Raw genomic sequence first — 24,144 nt, forward strand, 5'->3', positions numbered from 1 at the left:
GAAACCGATGCATACACTCCTCTCCGTTAAGGAAGCAAAGCATCACCTCCCCTGCACTGCTGTAAGGAACTGACGCATCACCTCCCCTGGAGCAAGGAATCAACTTATCACCTTCCCTGAGTGTAAGGAACAGACACACCACCTTCCCTGTGGCCCGTTTTGTTTGCTTGCGTGATGCTTCCAAGGTGCTTTGTGAGAAAAGTGTTGCATCTGCAATTTGCTTTGAACCATCTGAAAGTCATATTTTTATTACTGCACTGTAAATGTTTGTTCTTTGGTCCTGGTGTGGTGTTCATGTGTAGTGTTTTCACTGTATTACTGTATTTGTTCTCAAATCCTTTACACACTGCCTCTGAGATAAGCCAATGTACACGTGCCAAGCGACCAAGGAGGTGAGAAGGGGTTATTTTAGAAGTGTATCCCCCTTACCCTGACTAGAAGCAAGGGTCCCTATTTGGACAAAGGTACCTACCTCTGCCAATTACAGACCCCCATTTCTAACAATATCCTTTACCCTGAAATTTATGAATAATAACTTTTTCGTGAGTGGATTTTGGCTTTGTGATATTTTTAATTTCCACTGTTCATCTCCCCCCTCTTTTCCCCTTTGTTAAAAACATCAACATTGTATACAAGGAGAACCACACTGTACACAGTAAATCTCAATCACACAAAAACGTGTACAGATTATGCAATTTTTGGTTGTTTTATTGGAATCAATTATAGAATGGAAACAAGAGTATAAGAGGAGAATTGTCAAAATCTTTTCCGTGAGTTGACATCTTCGATGATCAATTGCTTTTTAACAGATGAAAAGATAGGAGTTTAGAGGAACCAGAAATTAGCATGTGTGAAGAATCATTCTGCAGGAACCCAGATCAGATCCAGTGATCTCCTAAAAGAGAGACAAAAAGTGAATAATTAATAAGACATCTCTGAGGAAAAAAACTGAACAACATGGCCTGAAGAGATCTGTTAAGCAATGATCTAGCTCATTGTATCTTGTTATTTTGCACAAAGGTATTATATAAATTCTGATAGTGTATGTCAACACTGATCATTCCAAACTGTAAAGCTGTAGCCTTCTTCAGCACTTAGCTGCCGAGGGTTGAATGGTTTGTTTATGAAGCGCCTTTTTGAAGAAATTAATGTGAATGCTCTGGAAACATATACATTGTTGATTTTAAACAAAAATCCTTTTGAGCAGCAACTTTGATCAAACTTAGAAAATGTTCCAAAATTAAATATCACTCAAATAAATGTTCGAACACCTTTAAAGAGGAGAAATAACTTCCAATGGTCTCAATTTCCTGTTGTGTACCAACATGGCGTGCGTACGAATCGTGCTAGTAAATTGAAATTGGACTCTGCGATACAGTTAATGAGAATTAGGGATAAGCTTCATTGATATTTCACAGTATGACTGAGAACATTACAAATAGAATAAAAATATGACCAAGTGTTCATGCAAAATATATATTTTACTACAGCTACTTTCACTTTAAACAAAAAACGGTCTTCAATTTTATATCTCAAACCATTTAATTCTAAATGCAAAATCAGCGATTTTCCCTAAAATTATATTTGGAGTAAACCGTTTAGCTCTAACCTATAATTTTTTTTATATTTGTTTTGAACAAATTGCAAATGTAACCTCAGCAGTCGCCTTACTTACAACCTATGTACTCCTATCCTAATTTCCCTACTCTTCTAATTAGCTTGTGTAGCAGCCCTCATTCTTCTATTTATTCTTTTCATTTCTTTCAGTGAGGTGCTCATTATAACCAACCCTCTTTTACATTGCCTGTTAGTGTCATATTTACTAAGTGTTACCTAGTAGCAGCCCGCCCAGCGCCTTGAGACCCTCATGGGTGAGTAGCGCACTTTACAAATTCTCTGATTGAATGATTACCTCACCTCATACTCTTTTAAAATTGTTCCACTAACAGTTATTCCTGCTTTTGAATATGTTTCTCATCCAAACTCACTCATACAATCATTTACTTTCTGTGGAATTTTAGTTTTGGTTACATTTTAATTCCAAACACCTGATAGGAGAACCTGCTGATTTCGTAGTGTTTTTGCCTATTGGCATTTAGTTGTGGTTACCCTTTAATGTCTGATATAATAAATCACGTTTTGCTTATTTGAAAAAGTTAAGGAAAGGTTTCCTATTATTATTATAACCAGATGACATTGGCCCATGTGTTTGCACATACATATCCAGAGATTTGCACCCTCAGAGTGCCTTCTGATTTTCCAAATTCGGCCATATCAAAGACTATGCCTGGTGATTGGTTGAATCACATATAGTATCACTTATCTATTCAGAACGTGTCTTGGAAAGTTTAAGCTAGCCAACAATTCGGAACATTCTCAGTAGCGGCTGCTTGTTTTCGAAAATGGTAGTGCAAATGTTGGACCCACTTACAGTGCACATACACTCAATTACTCAAACCCGTGTATTTTTCTTGAAAGACTCCTTCCCTGACAGTATCCTAGAGGGTTCCGCTATGGGCCAGAAACCGTTTGCTCCCACTCCCTTCACGACCTCAGAGCGGCATTTGAGGTCATTAACAGCAGCGCCTGTGGCTTGGCTAATTAGCAGCCAAGACTCAAGAGGGAACGATAACTTGTTACTAGAGGTGAAAAGGCTCCAATCCTGATGCTGCTAATATTGCCCAGCATTAAAGAAGCACCACGATTGGCTGTAGCGACTGCCTCAAAGCTCCCTGAGGCATTGGGTGCCTGTGCCTGTTCTCCAGTCAGCTGTCCAAGACACCTCAGGTTAGAGAAGTTTAAAATGCGAAGGTCAGTCTGGCCGTCGCAAGACAGTCGGACAAAGTGATGCGCATTTTAAACTGGAATAGCAACTACCACTGCTTCCTGCTGCCAATCAGCTGCAATGGCCCCGCCCAGTGCTGCACCTTGACTCGGCTGAACTGAAAAATAAAAAGGTAATGAAATCCCTTCATTACCTAAATTAGCCTTGGCCCCGATATAAGTACGGCCTGATTTAGAGCTGAGTGGCAGTTAGAACATCTGCAGATTCTGTGAGAAGTGCTAAATCCAGAGGAGAATTAAACTATAGCATTTCCTCGACCTAGAGCTAATATTGTCATGGAATTTCCACTGATGTATTATCTTCTGGATTTAGCACTTCATCGAGAATTTTTAGACTCTTCTATTACCATTCTCTGCCTTGCAGAACTAATGTATAGCATATATTTCGTCTTCCCACTATGGAACTCAGTTCAGTGAAGCTGCCAATCAAGGGAGTTAGAAAATGGCCACCCAGGATTCGTTCTACATTTTGTGGATCTGTGCAAGTGGGGAGTTTGAGAGGAGGCAAGATATGTCTAGACTACCCTCTCCCAGACCCCTGGTGGTGCAGTTCAATAATACCCTCGCATTGATGGACCTATGGCATCCATCCTTAGTTGAGCTGAACCTTTGAAGCAAGCAACTTGACGCTGCAACACCTGACTATACCACCCCTCTTTGACAGGGTGATAGAACTTGAGTGCAATATGAACCATCACCCAGACTGGTGGGTTGATTGAGTGTAACTACCCAAAGGTTGGAGTCAACAAGCACAGCATGAAAGAGCAGTGAGGCCAACTAGTGCTCCCTCAAGGTATGCGCAGCACTGCATTGTGCCACAGCAGAATAGCAGAATGTTCATATCGCTGTGAAGAGCTGTTAAATATGGCAGCCTCGTGTTGGTAACACCAGTGCCCACTTCTCTTTAGAAAGGGCTGCACATTAGAGGCCCAAGATATGAACAGGGGTCTTCACTATGACCGTTCAGTTCTAGGTAATAAGTTTTATAGAACATTTCTGATGGGACAAATTGGTTGCTAAATCCCCTTAGCAGCCTATTACACACAGTCTAAGGATGCTGATTGCATGTCAAAAAGGTGTTATCTGACCCAGTTTAAGTGAAAGACTATTCACTAGTATAAAAGACGTCACTGGAGATTGATGAATTTCGCCCAGTGTCACAAAGTGAAAGTAAAGCCAGAGTCAGGAATTGCAATCTAAAATGGAAGGGAGGCGCCACTTTCATATACATTCACAGGCATTCCTGATATATATCCCTGCATTTAAAATTTCGAAATCCTGAAAAAATTGCAAGAAAGAACGTTTACAGTAGTAGAGTAACTGCTTAATATCCATTTGGCCTGTGAGCCAGAATCACCTCCTGCTGTGTCAATGCTGTGTTCACTATAACACCGATTTCTTTGTAGACAAAAATATATTGTTTCGAACGTATTCGCGATCTGTCGTGAAGCTTAGATATGAAATATCTATTTACCTTATTTTCCAAGTAAACCACCGCCACCGCCGCCAGTAAGTCCTCCTAAAAGGCCAGGCAAGTTGTTAAGGGCACCCTGGTAAAGAGAAATAGGGAATGAATATTTCAAAGAAAAATGTGTAATTAAAACAAATTGAGATACCAAATGTAAGAATGCCAAACTATTATAGTCCTTCATAAGCACATTGCTAACCTTCTTTAGGATTAAAAAAGATAATGTCATTCATAGCTGTCCTATTTGTTGTCAGTAACTCTGTAATAATTAGGACATTACATACAGTAAATGCTGAATAGGCGAAAAGGGATGCCCTCGCTGAAAAAAACTCCCCGATTTAGTATCAACCGTTATGAACATGGTTCTGTAGTTTAAAAAGGTGTAAATATAGATGTAGCTGAGTGAAGAATCCTATAAGAATGGCAGTGCGCTCACAACTGAACGATGCTGCAATGCTCTGGTCAGAAGTAGCATGGAATTCTACCATAGAGATGATTCTTCCTGAGAGTTCACTCATTGCAGTACAAGAACTGTACCCTGCCTACCACAGCCTGTTCTCCAGACACCACCAGCACCTGGGACAGCTCTGTCTATTGTAGGACTTTAAGTGTGTACAGGGACGACTTTAGTGCTGGTGGTGCCTGGTGCGACAATCTTTTTGGGCATCCATGACCTCCTCCTCGGATTCCCTCACTACCACCCAGTAAAACTGAACCTCATCACTCCATAGCCCCTCTTTCACATGCATTTTGTTTGTTTTTAAGCGCTGTCAAGGCTGGCTTTACTAAACCACTCTGCTACACATAAAATACAGATCTGTTCCGGGCAGCAGGCATATTAACCCTCTGTGCTACTGTATGATGAGTCAAAATTGCCACTAGACAAAACTCTGATCTCTCTCTCTAGTAGAAACATTAACTACAAGAGTTATCTTGACATTTTAATTGCTGCCTGAAAGTAAGCTGGATGCTGAAGGAATTCCTCATTCTTAATTTAACCCCTTCACTGCGGCGGCTATTCCGCCGCAGTGCTAAGGGGGCGGGGCGGGGCGGCCGCGCGACGGCCGCATGCTGGTGACGGAACCGCTCCGTCACCAGCCGCGGTTGTGCTGTGCTCATGACGGAGCGGTTCCGTCACGGCCCCGCCCGCTCAATGGAACGCTCAGCGCAGGCGCGGAATCCGCGCCGCGCAGGTGCTCCGAGCGGGTCGTGATGGAACCGCTCCGTCATAAGCACAGCGCGACCGCAGCTGATGACGGAGTGGTACCGTCACCAGCAGGGGAGGGGTTAAATCACAAGTTATTGATAAACACAACACCCCCCAGATGACCCTTTCTTTGCAGGTCTGCGCCCAGTGCGGGCAGAATGCCTTAAAGCAGGTCATGAGTGTTTATTCATGTGAACAGAGAGCCCTACAAAGCTGATAGTTTGGATCTGATCAGTTTTCGTATGGACAGACAGACACAGTCCCATGCTATTATAACAAGTTGGAATACAAAGTCAAGAGGTAAAGGCGTATTAGGCAAAGAAAGACTGTGATACAAATTGAATTCACTAAACTGCTGCCTCAGCAGCACAAGTTCTAATAATCTTTCTTGCAAAGACTCCACTTTTCCACTATTTCACATCCTCTTTCAAATGGTTATCAGAGTGTAATACCAGTGCAATATGTTTACAATGTAATCCTGGTAGAATATATAAAGCTATTTGCTTTTTCCAGAATGGTTGGATTATCCCAGATACCTCTCATGCGACAGCACTGAAAATGAATCCAGGGCCATTGTTTTTGAATTACTTGAGCTCTGTGTATTTATAAACTAATCGGGTGACCTCGTCCAACCTTACCCTAAGGTTCCCTCTGTCAGTGCATTGAGGCATGTGACAGGGACAAATGTGGGGCATACAGCATAGTCCTAGGCTGATAAACAACTTTGACATTTCCTAGCACGGTCTTTAACCTCTTCCTGTCCCCTACTCATCCTTCCCTAAAACGGACATTGTCTCCGCTGTTCGCTTACACTGATGTAAAGCAGAGATGCAGTGGTGACATCTAATGACAGTTTGAATCTATGAACCACGGGAAGGCACTTTCATTTTTTGAATTAACCAACCTCTCCCATGACGTTCCTTGTGGCACAGACCTTTTCCCAAAGGCATGAGTCACTGGCCACCTTTGCCCACCACAGACCTGGCATATGACATAATTACCCACCATATGTCCACTAGCTACATTCACCACAGACATGGCATGGCAGGGTCAATGTTACAAAGTCTGTGCCCCGTGTGCATAAGGCACACTGTGCTTTTTGTCATTTGGGGGCATGCCTTCCTCTTACACAAGGATTCACAAACCCTATTATTTCACAGAATAAGGGGCAGCTGAGCTGATAGACAGTGTGCTCTCACCGTTCAACATAGACTGCATGTGCATGACGTGTGCATTCTCAAGAGAACATGCTAGAATTATTGCAAAGCCAAGCATGACTTGGGTAGGCTGCAAAACATTGCCACATGTGCATTTCCATATCCTGGCCATATACCATGTAGTTTCACATGGCTCCTTCTCACGGCATCACCTGCCCTCAAGGGCAGAGAAAGGTGACGAGGACAGAAACAGCATCGATCATTTTACTAAAGGTAGTAATGATAAAGTCTTACTTCACCAGTGTCATTGCATAGTGGTGAGGGCACGTGAAGACCGTGGCGCTCTCAAAAACCCATTGTTAAAGACACAAACCCGACCCAACAAGCAGCCATAAGACTGACCGTGGGAAGTGTGGAAGTCACACTGAACTCAACACTAAAATGATGAAGGTTTTTCAAACTACCATGAATCTCCGAGACAGGACGGTATCCCTCTGCTTTACATAACACACCTCATAATGGTCTGAGAGCGACAGGTAACTCGCTCTGCTCACATCCGAAATAAAGAAATGACACTATTAAATAGCCGTGTTTAGTCTCTGACCTTACATTGGGTGATACTAACAAAAGTTGGTTTGAACTTACCGCTACTTGCACCAGAGCATCACCCTAGGGGAAGAAAACATAGATGTGACTTTAGAGTAAAAATCTTTTAAAAACAGAAAAAACTAGCAAAATCAACAGTACTAAAACAAATATTGGAGACATTTATTCATACATAAATTCGGTTGTGAATGTAAATTTACCATAAAAACTGCCAGAAATGTATAAATCGATGCTTGGCAAGCATAAATTATCTGTACTCGTAATTCCCACTCAATGGAAGGGAAAAGGGCATTGCATTACGTTTTTTGACTTGGAAGTCATACCAATTTCCATCACGGAAATGGTCAGAGATTTACTTCATCACAGGGCTGGCATAACCCCACTTCTAGGATTAGAGCCGGAACAGGTCAACACTACATTTGGTGAGGGTCTTGGGGAAGTGCTTCTCCTTATGGAAATATGTTTTCCCCATCGAGAAAGCCAGGGAGCATACTTCCAAAGAAGTAGAGCAATGCAGCAAGCAAATTTGGTGTGCAGCATTGTGTTACCTGTAGAGAGCAGAACTTTGCCAAATCTTCAAAGAAATGGTGCATTTCTGCTCTCCCCACGTGCTGAGGCACTTTATGCTGCATACGGACAATTCAGGCACCAATGCGCCATAGTGCAACGGTAACTGCTTTGTGGTCCGGTAGTATTTGTACTTGTTACTTCCTACACAAAAAACTATTCTTTGAGGCTATTTTCCTTTGCTCCCCCAATGTGATCCCTCCCATCCTCACGATTTGTATTCCTCCCCCTCAAGCCTGTAAAGCGCTCTGATACCCTCACGGGTCTGGTTCGCGCTCTATAAAACTATAACATAAATAAATAAATATTTTTCACTTCGTATGTGTCCTGTAGAATGGGGTACACAGGTTAAGGACAAATAACATAGAGAAATAAAGATATTTCTGCTTGTAAAGCCAGCATCAGGTATAAGCACCATTTTGCCGCAAGCTCATGTCTACTTCTCTTTGTGAATATGAGTTTGCGGCAAAATCCAAAGGTGGATACACTGGAATGCCTATAGAATACCTCCCGGACACAAAGTAACACAAGGTAGTGAAATGTGTTGCATTCATTCTTCATAAAAAGGCCACGCAAATCATCACTGGAGTGGATTTGTAAATAGCAAAAAGACTTTTGCGTCAGGGTTGCATCAATTTCAGGAAACTCGCATCAAAGTGTGCATTAGCACAGAGGACCATATTAACCATTGCAGATGTCTCAATTATGGAGACCTCTACAAAGAGGGAATAGGAGTCTTTTAAAAAAGTTACATTGCATTCTCTGAAGTGCGCCTGAAAACCTGTGCTTGGTGTATTTCTTGGAATGTTTGTGAATCAGGGAAAAAATGGAAAAATGCATTCAGGTGAAGGAGTAAATCTCCAGACCTGTTTTTCCATTTTTCCCTCAATAGGATCTGTAGCACCGGTAATGCTATTCCAAACTGTCAGAAAATGCTTTTTCATGCATGAGGAGCGATAAAGAAAAGGAAAAACTCACTACTGTGCTACTTCTCAGTGTAACACTGTAATAACAAACAAACAAGGAGTGACCACAACTACAGTGCATAAGAACAAATAGTGTGGTTCTAATGGCCACCCTAAGGAAGTAAATCACATCATAAAGCTCTAGCAACAAATGTGTTGTTGTTGGTCATTATTACAGGACTGTACTGTAGCAGAAAGTGGCATGGCTGCTTCCATAAATTGTCAAAATGGCGTTTTCCCTGTTTACAAAACCTTCATACATCTCTAAGAGAGGTCAACACTAAACAACGGTCTCTAAATGGTCAGAGAACAACAACCAGGGGGCTTTTTAAATTCATTCTTTAAAAAACACAAAGCAGATGATTGTCAGTGATACTGAGACAATGTAAGTAAGTAATTATCTTTATTGCATGATTAATAAAAATCTTTGCAAAAAACGACATTACGAAAAAAAACTTGTACAAGCATATAGGATAAAATGTTTAATTATCATAAAATTAATGTAAACCCATTTCAAATGTACAGTATTTCTGTGCTATTATAGAACAATGAGATGTAAAATCACATATGCTATGTAAGGATTAAAATACAATGAAGGAACCTAAGACTTCAAGTTGACAATTGTTGAACTAATACTATTTTCTGTGTGCTATGCCATGAACACTATGACAGATCTGACAGAGAAGCTAGTATAATCTTCAAAATATCAATGAGGAGTTTTTTGTGTGTTTTTTCTAAATCGAGTCAATGTTTAACAGTAAAAATTGTACTGAGACAATGTGGAAGGTGTTTTGACCTACTGCCACCTCTTACTGTTTTTTTCTTCTCTAATAGAGCAATCATGGTTTACATTATTTGTGTTTCCAAGAGTTTTGAAATGCATGGATTTTTGACATTTGCTATTAAATATGATTTGAGAGAGGATGGTCTGTCTGAACATTTTATTGAGTCATCACTTTTCTGGTTGACGTGCATGCTTGGTGTTCAATGTCTGACGGGGCTAGAATTATCAATTATTTTAAGTAATAAGGGGCACAGGTATCAAATAACGGTATTGCAATTCTCAAATAGCGATTTTTAGAGAATCGCTATGAGAATCGCAAAACGGGATGTAATGAAAAATTCACAAATATTTTTCTATTCCTTGGCATTCCTTAATTGAAATTAGCAAATTGTGAATCACATTTAAGGAATACCTTCCTATTCATTCCTATGGGCTAGGAGGCCCATATGAATGAATGGGAAGACATTCTCAATTTGAGATTTGTAATTAGAGAATCGCAAATTGAGAAAGCAATTTAAAGGGTGCCAGGGTGTCAAAAGGACACCCTGTTGCACCCCTGAAATATGTATGTGAGCACATGTGGCGCACATACATGCCCTAAGGGCATGTATGAGCGCCACATGGCACTTTGAAAAATGCACAAAAGTGCATTTTTCAAAGAAATCGCAAATGACAACCAAATTGAAGTTGGTGGTAATTTTCGATTCCTTAGGGCCAAATCGCAATTTTTCTGTACTTCCTACATTGCATTTAGGAATACACAATCGCAAAATAGAGAATCGCAAATTTTGTGATTTCCTTTTGGGATGATACATCTCAAAAGTCCTTTTCCCGTTCGCAAACGGGCAAATTCTGAGAATCGCCCCGTTTGTGAACGGGAAAACAGTTTGATACGTATGCCCCTAAAGCCCTTATTTTTAAACACCTACAGCCTACACGTAGAATGGTAGCAGTGAGCTTGATAACAAGTTATGACTACTACAGTATCATCTACATTCTAATGCATCTGCTCAAAGTTATTGCTACACACACTCACTACTACATTCCAGAGATGGCACCACTAATTATTGTGATCAGTGGAGTGACCAAGGTTAATTCAAATAACGAAATGAGCCATTAGAGATTGAAGAGAGGGTGCTCGTTCCCCTCCCATGCAAATCCCAATTTGGATACAACTCCCATTCATGCCCTAATCAGGATAATAACATCACTCTAATGGTCAACGCTATTAGAAATTGGTTTTCTGTTTGGCACGGTATGCACCCTGTCCAAGCTGTAACCACAATCTTAGTCAGGGTAAGTCACAAGAACACCCTAAATAATCCTATGATCAACCTCTGGTAGCTTAGGAGACAATGTGTACAGTATTTGTGCAACATTTAAAACAGTAATGCAGTGTCTTTAAAGTGGGGGAGACTTCAAAGACATGGTTTTGAAGTTCACAGAGGTCCTCCCTTCCTACCCTTGCTCCAGATTCACTACAGGGGGTTGAGCAGTCCTTCATGTGGGGACAGGACACAGCCTATTCAGGTGTAAGTGTGAGGCTGTGCCCAGCTCCTTCCTCCCATCCAACCCAGGATGGCCCATCAGAATGTGATGGCCCATCAAGTCACACCTAGGCTCCCTTTACATGTGGCTGTCTAGAGGGAATGCACAAAGCCCAGCTGTCACCCACCCTAGACATGGATTCAGAGAAAGGGGCTGGAGGCACAGAATGGCTCAAGTAAGAAAATGCCAACTTTCTAAAAGTGGTATTTTCAGACTTGCAATTTAAAATCTGCCTTCACCAGGAATTCTGATTTTAAATTGTGACTCCAGAGACAACAAACTTGAAAAGTCTAGCTATCCACAATTATTAATTACACTTAAAAATGTGATAGGGTAAACCCAATGTTATCCTATGGGAGAGATATGCCTTGCAGTAGTGAAAAACGGATTTTGGAGTTTTACACTACGCGAGCATGTAAGACTTTAAAGAGCATGCCCTACGCTTTAAATACATTGCACCCTGACTTCTGGATTGTCCATGGCCTACCTTAGGGGTGACTTATATGTGTATAAAGGGAAGGTTTAGGCCTGGCAAGAGTTTATCTTGCCAGATCACAATGGCAGTGTAAACTGCACAGACAGGCTCTTCAATGGCAGGCCTGAGCAATGGTTAGAGGGGTATTTAAGTGGGTGGCACAAGGAGTGCTGCAGGCCCACTAGTAACATTTAATTTAGAGGTCATGGGCACATGTAGTGCACTTTACTAGGGACGTATAAGTAAATGAAATGTGTCAATTGGGGTAAGCACATAATGCCATGTTTAGGGGAGAGTGTGCAAGCACATTAGCACAGGTGAGCAGAGGTAAAGTGCACTTAGTCCTAAAGCCAGCAAAAACGAAATCGGAAAAATGGAGGAGGTAGGTAAAAAGTTGGGGGAAGACCACTCTAAGGCTGTTAGGTCTAACACACACTGTTAGTGTTTGCCAGCACAATGAGTGCCAGGTAAAATCTGGCATGAATTGCATGCAGAACACTCCACCATGTTAGTTTGCACATCACCAAGGGAAAAACATGATATCAGAGCACTATACATTATTCTGAGGTCTGGAATGTACAATTTGTATACAGTGCACATGTAACTGTCTATTGTGGAGCAAAACTGTGCATGATGCCTACATGTTCTAAAACTATTTTGCGTTTGGTGCATCATGCACAGTTTCCACAGGAATGTGTGCACTGCTGCTTTGCTATTTTAGATTTATTGGCAAGCAATGAACATAATTTAAGATTCAAAATGTAGTTTAAGTGCAAGCTGTTGTGTTACAGGCTACTAGAACACAAATCTGAAGCCACACGCTCAAAGGAGAGAAATAGTGGGACTCAGCTCTTGGAAAACAAGAACAGCGCCAGAACAGCGCCAGCCCCATGACAGCGCCAGGACAGCACAAGGACACGTTTGGGTAATCGTGCGCTATTTAAATCTGAAAAACATAACACACCATACAAAAGGTTCTGAAATACCAGCAAGCATCCTTGTGCTACATAAAAACGAATCCCTTACCAGAAGACCGCAAACTAATTTAAACGCCGGCTCTTCAAGACCAAGCTTCATCTAAAAGACAATTGAGAAATCAGTGAATGATACTTTTATAATAAACTGCAAGGATAAAACTAACAAGCAGCAGACAAATGTCACGCGCGATTAGAATTTACAATAGTTAATTTTAGCATATGTGACTTCTTGTAATAGAAGTAGTTTACCAAACTAAAATGAAAAAAAATTGTACTTTATCTTTGCCATTTTAGCTTGGTAAGAAGTATTACAGGCTCACAGATAAAAGACATTTTAATACACCTTTCATTTCAAAGCCTTTAACAAGAATGTTATAAATATAATCCTCATTTTACATTTCTTTTTTTTCTTGCTATTGCTTTTGCAACTAACTATTTGTGAATTTCCAATACGCATCTAGAGCACATGTGCAGAAAGGTAAGTGCCACTATACCTCCCAGGAGTGTGAACATATCCAAGACTCACACTGATGCAGGACCCACTCCTGAGCCTGACAGCAGCAGACATAGGGAAGGGCCTAAGGCAGACCTGTGCCACGCATGAATCCTTGAAGGGCCCAAGGCAGGCCTGTGTCACGCATGAATCCTTGAAGGACCTAAGGCAGACCTGTGTCACGCATGAATCCTTGAAGGGCCCAAGGCAGGCCTCTGTCACGCATGAATCCTTGAAGGGCCCAAGGCAGGCCTGTGTCACGCATGAATCCTTGAAGAGCCTAAGGCAGACCTGTGTCACGCATGAATCCTTGAGGGGTCTAAGGCAGACCTGTGTCACGCATGAATCCTTGAAGGGCCTACGGCAGATGTGGCTCACGCATGATTCCTTGTAGGGCCTAAGGCAGGCCTGTGTCATGCATGATTCCTTGAAGAGCCTAAGGCAGACCTGTGTCATGCATGATTCCTTGAAAAGCCTAAGGCAGACCTGTGTCACGCATGAATCCTTGAAGGGCCTAAGGCAGCTCTGACTCACGCATGAATCCTACCTACCTTGATACTGCCATGCACAGTAATAATACACTTGCACTGCGTTAGTGTTGGAGTAACCTATGATAAACCAAACCGTTTGTTAAAGAAATAAACGCTACATTTTAGATAGACTAATACAGGTAAACACCGTCTTCTCCCAAGAACTTCCCGCAGCAGGTACACTTTTGAGACTTACTTATGCAGGAAGTGCTATGCAGCCCTTGTGCTGCCCACTCTGCCGTCCTGCAACACTTGTCATTGTGGAACCTGCGTCTTCTGCAGTCCAGGGGAACATTTGTGCTGCACAATGTGTGCATTACAGATGTGCACTCAGCCGAATATTCTAGGGATCATTATGTATAAATTCTTAATACTGCTTCATTACTGTCTCAGAAGAGTTCATTTCCTGGAAAGAGTTCTTGCGTTTGAACCTGGGACTCTAGATGCCAGACGAGGCCTATCCCCAGGGTGTTTTCCCTCTTGAAACAATAGAACAGATTGCTGTCTGCTTCAGTTCACGTCCACGCCTTCATTTGTTGCCAGAGCACGAACAGAGGCCTGACAACCCAAACTGTTTTTATCTGTGTGTGACTGCTGGAAATGGAAGTGTGTGCCACACCGAAGCCTGGAATAAAACACTTCTACTCACAGGAAAAGCTCTGTGCAAGGACCAGTGTTGGTTGTACTACGCTTTAAACTATCATTTGACTTCTTAAATCACTGTAATATTAGGCACTTGACATAAGAATTTTACTGAGATGAGCTATAAGTGTGCCACAAACATATGGTTTGTGCTATATAAATACAACACACATACATATATTTATACATAATATACACAGCAGATACTGTAAAATACTAATGTGCAGATGTTTTTTTTTAAACCTCGGCTGAAGATTCTTCAAGAATCTACATTGTGCCTGATAGAATTCACCTTTTGGACCTAAAGTGTTTTCTTCTTGTGAAGCAAGGGCACTGGGTGCAAGGGATGGGACACATGTTTTAATTTCCCTGCAGGCTCCCTGGCTGCCACCACTAGCCTGGCAGGCACTGCTGTCCTCCTGTAGCAGATGCTGGCTGGCGCTGGTGGGGCTGGGCCCCTGACAGCCCTCTAGCACAGGGATCATAATGCTCTGTAGGAAGCACTTTGGTTTTACACTCACAAAACTGCAGTATGTCACTTTTTTAATATCGATGCTGATTATGTGAAGCGGGGAGGGGGCACTGATAACGATTCAATCAAAAGAATGCTATTAAGTCATTATAGGTTGTTGCCACTTCATGGAGAATGTCCATTGAGCCGCATAAAAGACTCCCGGCTTCCAGACTTACTCGTGGTACTGTCCTTGTCTTACCGGTTGACAATAAGATGCAGTATATGGTCTTAGGTATTGATAAGGAGAAAATACATTCCAAAGCAGTCACTGATTCTAAACAGCTGATCTTACCAGGAGGTCTCTGACAGGGCCCTGCAGTTGTTTAACCAGTTCTCCAACTTGTGCAGTTATTTCTTCCTGAAAGGGAATTTATAATATATTAGACAAAGAGAGCTTTTCCATAACAGGTATCTACACAAAACCGCATGGAAATATTAACTAATACTTTACTTGCACCTATGGCTGCTGCTTAGTTGAGGATATACCATCCTATGTTATGTGCAGTTCTCACCCATCATTATAAAAAAAAATCATGTTCATTCATCTGTTCTGTGTTGCAAAGCGAAAACCATAGTATTAAAGTGTTTATGTTTCTCTTGCACATGGCATTGGTAAAACATCTTACCGAAATATTTTCCGACTTACCACATAGAACAATTGATGTATCTAACCTGGGGCCTGTTGGACACAGGGCCATGGCTCATGCAGAGGAAATGTATGGATCTGCCATCAATGTCTCTACTTACCTGCTGCACGCTGTTAGATGTCAAAATATGAGGCTAGCATAACACAATATGAGGTGTGACGCCATGGCATAAAGTGGATGCATACACCGTAACGGTCACCTGCACTGGCTCCCTGTCAAGAAGAGATGCCACGTCAAGCTGCTCACACACACCTACACGAGCCCGGAATACCTGAACAACCACCGGACCTTCCACCAGCCCACCAGACACCAGCGGTCTGCCACCCTGGCCCTCTCCATGGTCCCCCACACGCATCATACCCGAGCCAGTCACAGTACGATATTAAATCAAACTGAAAGGCAATGGCTGCACTCATAGTATGTGCTTCAGCCAAAATTGAATGTCACAGATGCACTCAATGTAGGAAGTCCCTAATACCAAGGCTTCTTAACTGGAGACCTTGTCATAAGCATCTTAGGGGGATATTCTCAAGGAAGTGGAGGGGAGAGGCGTTAGCCTTCTTGGTTTAACGCCTCTCACCGCCACTTCTAAAACACCAGGCTGCACCCTATTCTCAAGAATGTGGTGCAGCATGGCGTTTCCCCCTGCGATGGCGTTTAGTTTCACGGCTTAGCGCCAACGCAGATATCCTTGCACCAGAGTGCAATGGTGTCTGTGTGCATGTGAGGGTTGTGTATGTAAAGGAAGATACACCTTCCTGCACATAAACAATCCTAAAATACCATTTTGTAACTTTCATGTGCGCTGCTTTGAAAAGGTGAGTTCATGTACAGGAAGGGACACCTTCCTGTACATGAACAAACAGCATGACATTTAGCTTTTTCCATGTGTACTACACTAGGCAGCACACATGGAAAAAGCAAAAACGAGAAGTAAAGCATTTCTCCTCGTTTCACCAACTTAAGACCAGGATTCTTCTGGTCTTAAGTTCGTTGCTGCCACCTATTATCGCCCACCCTTGATAATAGGTGGTACAAAAGGGGGTGGTGATGGACAGAGCATCTGAACCAATCAAACACTCACACCCAGTCATCAGATCTGGGTTTAAGCCCACTCTGCCACCCCTGTTCAGACATGGCCATATGCAAATCAGTCTGACCCTGTGCCTCATGGGAACAGTCCAGCCCAAACTGCCAAGCCATGCCTTCCCTGGACCGGAAACAAGCTTCCTAGGACCGGTTTCTGGCATTACAGCCATCTTCAGCCAGGCTTGCTTGAATCAAGTGGCAAAGTGAGCAAGGGACTCACGTCTGAGCATACCCTGCCAACTTATGGCAAACAAAGCGGTACACAAAGGGGGGGTGATGGACGGAGTATCTGAACCAATCAAACACTAACACCCTGTCAACAGATCTGGGTTTAATCCATCACCGTTCTTTAGCCCACTCTGCCACCCTAGTTTCATGTGCGCTGCTTTGAAAAGGTTTGTTCATGTACAGGAAGGGACACCTTCATGTACATGAACAAAAAGCATGGCATTTTGCTTTTTCCATATGTACTGCACTTGGCAACACACATGGAAAAAGCAAAAACGAAGAGAAGTAAAGCATTTCTCCTTGTTTCACCAACTTAAGACCAGGATTCTTCTTGTCTTAAGTTTGTTGCTGCCACCTATTATCGCTGCCCTTGATAATGGGTGGCAGCATCGATCACAATGGATGTTGCAGTGGAACGCCCACCGCAAAAACCAAAGCACGCCCCATTCACGCTAAATTTAGCGTGAAAGGGGCCTTATTTTCAAGACTGTGTTAAGCCACTTAACATGACTCAAAGCCACCTTAAGTAGGTTAACGCTGCCTTGAGAAAAAGGCGCAGACCCTGTCGCCACGGGACCGTCAGAAAAAGTGACGTTCCTGTGCCGATAGGCGCTTGAGAATAGGCCTCTTAATATTATATTTTAAGTTGCACTAGCAAATGTGAGCACTCATACTAAGACTGATAAGAGCAGACATAGAAATGGACAGTGGGTACTCAAGACAGTGAAAGGCATTGCTGAAAAATACAACTGAGGGCCTGATCAGTTGAGAGTTCACTTTTTTTCCATCAAATTCTGACACTGGATATCCATCTCAAAATGGTGGAACTCGCGTCCTCTGCTGTACATCTGCCCTTCTCCTAAAGTGGGGCCAAACCTATGGATTATTTAATAAGTCGCCCTTGGTAATGTTAGCATGTGGTGTAATGAGGAGGAGCTGGTATAACAGCTCTGGCCTCTGGACTCTGCTCACTGAAACAGAAAAGGTAGAGTGAGGCAAAACTGGACCAGCCGGCTTGTAGATGCCGCATAGCAGCGAAGGAGCTTCCTACCGCCCTTATACACATGTATTTGTCAATGACTTAGTCATATTGATAAATAAATGAAGCTATTTCGAATTAATATGTCCCGTTTGACTTTACAAAACAAGAAACACAAGAACATTATCACCATTTGCACATAAACAGAACAATACGATTAAACTTAAATAATGACAATAACCTAAAAAAGAGTACGGCCAATTCAATACTATGAATAATGATACTGCGTTTAATTAGCAGGAAAATATTATGAATTAGATTAGAAATAATGCTAAAACCAAGACAGCAGTTTTGTTACTAAAGTTAAGATTTATATTTATTTTAAGTTCACTCAGCAAAGTAGTGAATGAACTTAAGATGAAGGGAATGAGGAAGATTTTAATAGCATTAAAACAAATCGAGACACTTTACTTGGTGATGTGCAAAGGATAAATATATTCTGAAACCCTATTTACACACATTATGATTTGCACACTATATAGTTTTATCAGTAAAACTGCAAATCTGTGAAAGTTTAGAGGCCATTTTCATGGAAATGTGCTGTTGGTAACTGACAGTGCGCTCCAACACCATGGTTTAGTACCAGCTGTGTACCACACCCTTCGCACTCTCCTACTGAATGGGCGTGGTCTCATATACTACACTTGTTCTTTGTAAGACACTCGGGGGCAGATTTACAAGGCCCTTGCGCCACTTTTGCGTCATTTTTAACAGGGGAAAAGTGACACAAACGTGGCGCAAGGGGCTTTAAAATCTGCCCCTTGGATTTTTCACAATCCCTATGATTTCAATGCTGTAACCCTGATGACAGCACTCCCACTCTGAAAATTGTTCCAGCGCCACAGCTCTGAAGGGGGCAGATTGTTTCCACAGTAGACACAGCTCACCATTGGACAGTCAGTCTTTCCACCCATTCCACGTGACGGCACACATTTTTGGGGACCCACACTTAAGTTTCTGCATCACACATTTACCGAGAGCAAGAGAGGGAAAAAACTGCTACTGCTTACCAGCGTTTTTTTCCCACCAAACAGAACATCATCAACTACGCAGCCAGCTCTTTCCTAAATGGTAAAGGAGAAACTTACAATATAAGTATAGTATACACAAGACAATTTGAATAATTAGAGATGCTAAAGGCTACGAGGAGGATTCCCTGTTAGGTCCATTTTTTTTAACTTCATATATTACAGATCAATAAGAATATGTATAGTGTACAGAGCGCAGAATACACTGATAGCTGAGTGCAACTCTAGGACTCTGTCCGCCAGATTCTCCATTGAGTCTTTATTTAATCCAAGTAACAGCTGGGGGACACTCAGGCACCAGCCTTTGATACCAGTGGGCATGGTGGTACCCCAATCTAGATATCTGCTTCTGCCTCACTACAACGTGAGACAGCTTTCTACAGGCTAGTTTAGCACTAAGATTTGTTCAGAAAAATAGTTTGAAAAATTACCCACATGTTATAATCCCAATATTAACCATAAAAAGTCCAAACCTGTATTTGCAAACATTTAACAGTATCATTGTACTCCATTGTGCAAACCCACGGACATGGTAGGGGCACATTGAAGGACGCCATTGAGATTTTAGGATTCTTGGAAAGGGACAGGCTGAAGACAAACATAGAAGACAAGCAAGGTAGGACACACTTACCAGCACTACTTTTGCTTTCTGTGCCAGAACTTCCCATTCCTCCAAACTGCATTCATTGTTTGTTCCCTTCTTATCCTGAGATAAGATAAAAAAAGATTCATGGTGAAAAACTAAATGGAACTGTTGGTACAAATAAATAGGGTACAGAGAAGACAATACGTGTATAACAACAATAAACAGTCTTTGGAAGTAAAGAACTGTATTTCTTTTTACTAAGAAGGTGTTAGCTTCAGTCATAAAGGTTTGACCTTTATGAATATTGAAATCCTCGAGGGCAGGAATTGGAGAATGTCGCAGAGGAAATGATGTTGCATGAGGTTTTTACGGTAACAGCTAATGCTGTGATACTGTCAAAGCGAGCCAGGTGCTCATGCAGGAATCTTGTATGAGACTGCACATGCACTCTAGGAGGCAGCAGAGATTCTCTGCTCCAGCCCCTTGAGAGAGCCCGGTGGGTCATTGATACCTGCTGACACGGTGTGCACAGAGACGCACAGGAAAGCGCCACTGATGGGACACTTGGAAGCACCCGGATGTGGTGTTCATGGAATGTGGTGGCCAGGGGGAGATGGACCCGGGAAATGAGAGAGAGGAGCCAAACATTTCTCACAGGTTCTGAGGGACACATCCCTTACTGGATACTGAGGGAAACTCCGGGAGCGGACGGTGAAACAACATTCACATACCTTGAGGTGAGGATTGAACAAAGACCAGAGTAAGCTGACTGACAATACCACGTCATCTGAAGCTAGAGCCAACGCAATGCTCAGAGCTCAACTAATACTTTGGCAGTACCTGGCAGGTGTCATATGAGCAGACAAGAGCTTGCACGCTTTTCAGAAGTTCTCCAAGGTCTTTGTCCTGTGAGAGAAAGAAAGACAGAGAGCCATGTTTGTTAATGCTGTGCTAGCAATATTGAGAACTTAAAAGGACAATACATGCTGCTCCCTCAGTTGTCACCTCCTAGATGCCTTACATTCATTTTAATGTTTATACTTTCGAAGCTGCACAGGCCATGGCGTGTCTCCACTAACACCCCTAGTAGTTATGATGCCCTTTTGAGGGGTGTCCATGGTGGAAACTGGAGGGCTGATTCAATTCTGAATGTTCATGAAAACCATAATGTAATGGCTTTATTATTTCAATTCTTGGTATGTAAGCATGTTTGATATGTTTAGACCTATAGTATGACGTGATGGAGACACTGCTGGATGGAGCTTGGACACCTCATCACTAATCAGGACACAACAGTGTTGCCACTTTACACCAAAAGACTGTACTAGCGGAAACTCAAAGCTTAATGCTCATGAAATAAATCTGGTCATGAATGTTATAAAACGATAAACTTGTGCGATGTGATATTCCACTGTAGGGGCGGGACTGGAATTTTAAGGTAGAGGCCCTGGCTATGAGTGTTGGTTAAATTCCACAAATCAGAATTAGTACAGGTAATGGTATTCTAACGTATGCAATAGTTATCAGTTCCCACTGTTGATGGAATTTACCAGGTTAAAAGATCTGGTACACAGCCAAAATGTATTGCGTTTGGTGTGGTAAAAAACACAGACATTCATGTAATGTTTCATTTCTAGGGTGAAAACATGGAATAGAAGTAATTTACTGAATCTGGTGGAAATATCACACCCTAGTCCACCACCATCAGGACCGTAGAGTGCAGGACATGCCTTAATAAAAATGGGTGTTTGGCCTACAGGGAAGAAAACCCTTCAATAGTTTCTGGCTTTCTCCCCCCTTAATGATGAACTTACCAGAAGCGCAGAGAGACACTTAGAAAGAGGGAGGCCAGGTGCGGCAGAAGCTGAAGAAAAATAAACATGCACACTGATTAAAGAACATATTTTAATATATGTGGTTACCAAAACAAGCAGTGTTTCCACCAGAAAAGTGTGCTGCAATAAAAACATTGATGGAACAGCGCTCACCAGTACCCATGTGTGAGTTCATCCGTAGAGTGCTGTGACCCTGTTGTGTGGGCAGTTAACAGACCATGGTTTGCTTCCAAAGACCACTCACCACTCATTGGATTGCCTCGTGAGGCACTTACGGTGCGAAACATCCAGTAATGGACCAGTCCAGCAATCATCAAGGGAATGGAAATGGATTCACTCTTAGAGGCATGACAGAAATGCACATTTTTAAACCGGGTTGACGTCCCATTGCATTCTATAGATCTTTCTGAAGAGTCTTTCAAACTGGATGGATGTGTTGAGAGTTCTACTGAAGGCAACTCCCTTTAATAGCAGTGGGCAAGCAAAAGAGAAGTTTCGGTGTTTTTCCAACATACAGATGTGGTACGCAACTCTAAAACTAAGTGATTTTTTTAACCATTTCAACTGCTGGACTGAAATGTGATGCTTGCGCTGAGCCATGTGAATGGGGTGGATGCCATTAGAACATTAACCTACAACGTTGTTGTTCTTATTCTCTGTCCGAAGAAGTCTCATCTGTGGCAGGAAGCTAACTTGACTTGCTACATCTGCAGACAGACCATGGCTTCAAAGATCATATAGGTACAGACATTCTTCAGAAAAATCCATTCATGCAATGGATATATTCATGGTTTTTCTGGAGTCAAGGTGACAAAAACTGGCAAGTGAGGTTAAATTAGGGTATCCCCTATGTGAGTTACATTTCGAACCTTGTGGTGAGGTGCCAGTTGTGCCAGTTTATGGATTAAAAACTTTTAAATCATATCTAAGGGTTGTAAACTCACTCAATGTCTAAAACAATCTGTTATCATATGAGACAGTCTAAGCACACAGTCCCGTCTTGCTGAGCATTTAGCAGCTCAGTCATTCACTCTTGAAGGTCATCCTCTGGCATATGCTGCCTTGGACAATCTTTCTCGAGAGTGCCTCCCTTTGATTTGTCTCCCTACACAGTATTTTACTGCCACTAAGATACCCGGAGATGGCCCCACACAAGAATGTGGAATGTGTGTGGTTATTTGAGTAATACAGTTATGCAACAGGTACAGTAATTGGGCACAGACTAAGTATGTGCGTCAGAAAGAAGCGGAACCCCCTCTCTTCAAGCAACACAATCCCCCCATACAATAGGACTTGAATCCTACCCCTAGGCCCTCGCCCAGTGCGCCACACTCCTGTTTCCTAGCTAGGATCCTTGTATACACATGCTTACATTCAGATGTCCTGTCTTACAAAACGCGGCGAGATATCAAAGTACATAAATATGCAGGAGCACAAAGATGTTATAAACACATTATAATGCACTCTATTGCTGGAGCTCTGCGGAGACCAAGCAGGTGTACTCACCGACAGCGACGCCGAGGACCACCAGCAGGAACACGGCTGAGGACTTCATGGCTGCGAGAGGCTTCTCTGTCAGATTTCAGCTGCAGGCCCCGGTCGAGTGCTGATGAAACCCTTCCTGGAGGTCACCCTCATTTATACCAGAAGAGACCTCTTGACTCCTCTGCCAGTGCCAAGCCACACCAGGAGTGTCCTTCTACACTTACTTCTTGGCACACAGATTGCGCAACGGTCCTTCAAGTGTTTTCTTTCTTCACACCTTTCCGTTTGGCATAAAGTAGTGATTGGCATCTCTTTATTTGATATTCCCTTTGAAATTGATGTGGTCACAGGGATGTGTGCACTCGAACTGGCACTGTACTACTAAAAAATCATTTGAATTCTCTTCCTTTTAATGTTTTATTGCTGTTCCACAATCATGTCTTAAAAAAGATGGAAGGAACATCAGCTGATGAAAGGGTATTAATTACTCTTTAAGAAAAATGCAGTAATTTTGCATAAACTATGTTATTGACTGAGGCAAAGAGTATTATGCCTGCTGTGCTTACAGGATATTAGTAAGAGATGAGTTATACCCACAGCTTCTCGGGGTAACATATTGTTTATGCACATAGGTTCTCTGGGTGACACGAATTATGCATAGGACCTAAATCGAAGCCCAGGAGCTGGCGCCCAATTCCCCTACTCGATGCTGATGGAAAAATATCTTCCAAACATCTTTTAACTGTTTTTGGTCAAGTGGGCCTTGGACAATAACATTTTAAAATGTCATTAAACGGGCTTCAGAGGCAATTACTCAACCTTCTACAGCATATTGGTGATGCTTCCCTTTTGTTGTTACACAAATTATCCCACTGCTTCCGATAGAGTAGACAGTACTAAGCTATGGGTTAATTTACTGTCAAGGGGAATCGAACATGCTCTCTACTTATCATCGGAACTTTACACAGATGCCTGGGTTGGGGTGAAACTCTCAGACAGTAGTAGACTACCACCAAACATTCCAAAAAACAACAGGTTAGAACGGAGATTTGTCACTGCATATCTGTTGTTTTAACTTCATATTTTGTTGGATAAATTGAAATATGAGGATGTAAATGTCTCTAAATTTGTTGACTGGCTAATTTGGCAAAAAAGGGGGACAGCACAGATAACAGACTGGCTTGTTGGTGTGAAAAAGGCCGCTTTATTGGAAACAGGTGCACCTTACATACAAGTTCCCTTGGCCTGTGTCGTACAAAACTAAGCCTCACTAAATATTGTCTTCCTACTTTATCCCCCACCCCCTCCCCTAAACATGTTCCCCCTGTAACAATTATAAACACTACTTGCAATTTCCTAACCAAAATGAAGTGCACCACCTGCTCACTCCTCACTCCATGACTGTCCTGCTCATACACCCTCCATGTGGA

General features: G+C 42.3%; 1 protein-coding gene across 1 annotated transcript; it reads right to left on the reverse strand.

Annotated features, from left to right (window-relative positions):
* Positions 1 to 687: 687 nt before the first annotated feature.
* LOC144821720 (ranaspumin-like) lies at positions 688 to 22,841 on the reverse strand. The gene is made up of 10 exons (XM_078678934.1): positions 22,736 to 22,841; positions 21,209 to 21,258; positions 20,235 to 20,300; positions 19,440 to 19,514; positions 18,791 to 18,844; positions 15,070 to 15,135; positions 12,648 to 12,698; positions 7,322 to 7,345; positions 4,319 to 4,394; positions 688 to 895 (listed from the first exon to the last, which is right to left on the reverse strand). The coding sequence occupies exons 1-9, from the start codon at positions 22,782 to 22,784 to the stop codon at positions 4,320 to 4,322; spliced, it is 510 nt and encodes a 169-aa protein (XP_078535060.1). The 5' UTR covers positions 22,785 to 22,841; the 3' UTR covers positions 688 to 895; position 4,319.
* Positions 22,842 to 24,144: the final 1,303 nt, after the last annotated feature.

This window comes from Lissotriton helveticus, chromosome 1_1 (assembly GCF_964261635.1).
Source record: "Lissotriton helveticus chromosome 1_1, aLisHel1.1, whole genome shotgun sequence".
NCBI classification, from domain to species: domain Eukaryota; kingdom Metazoa; phylum Chordata; class Amphibia; order Caudata; family Salamandridae; genus Lissotriton; species Lissotriton helveticus.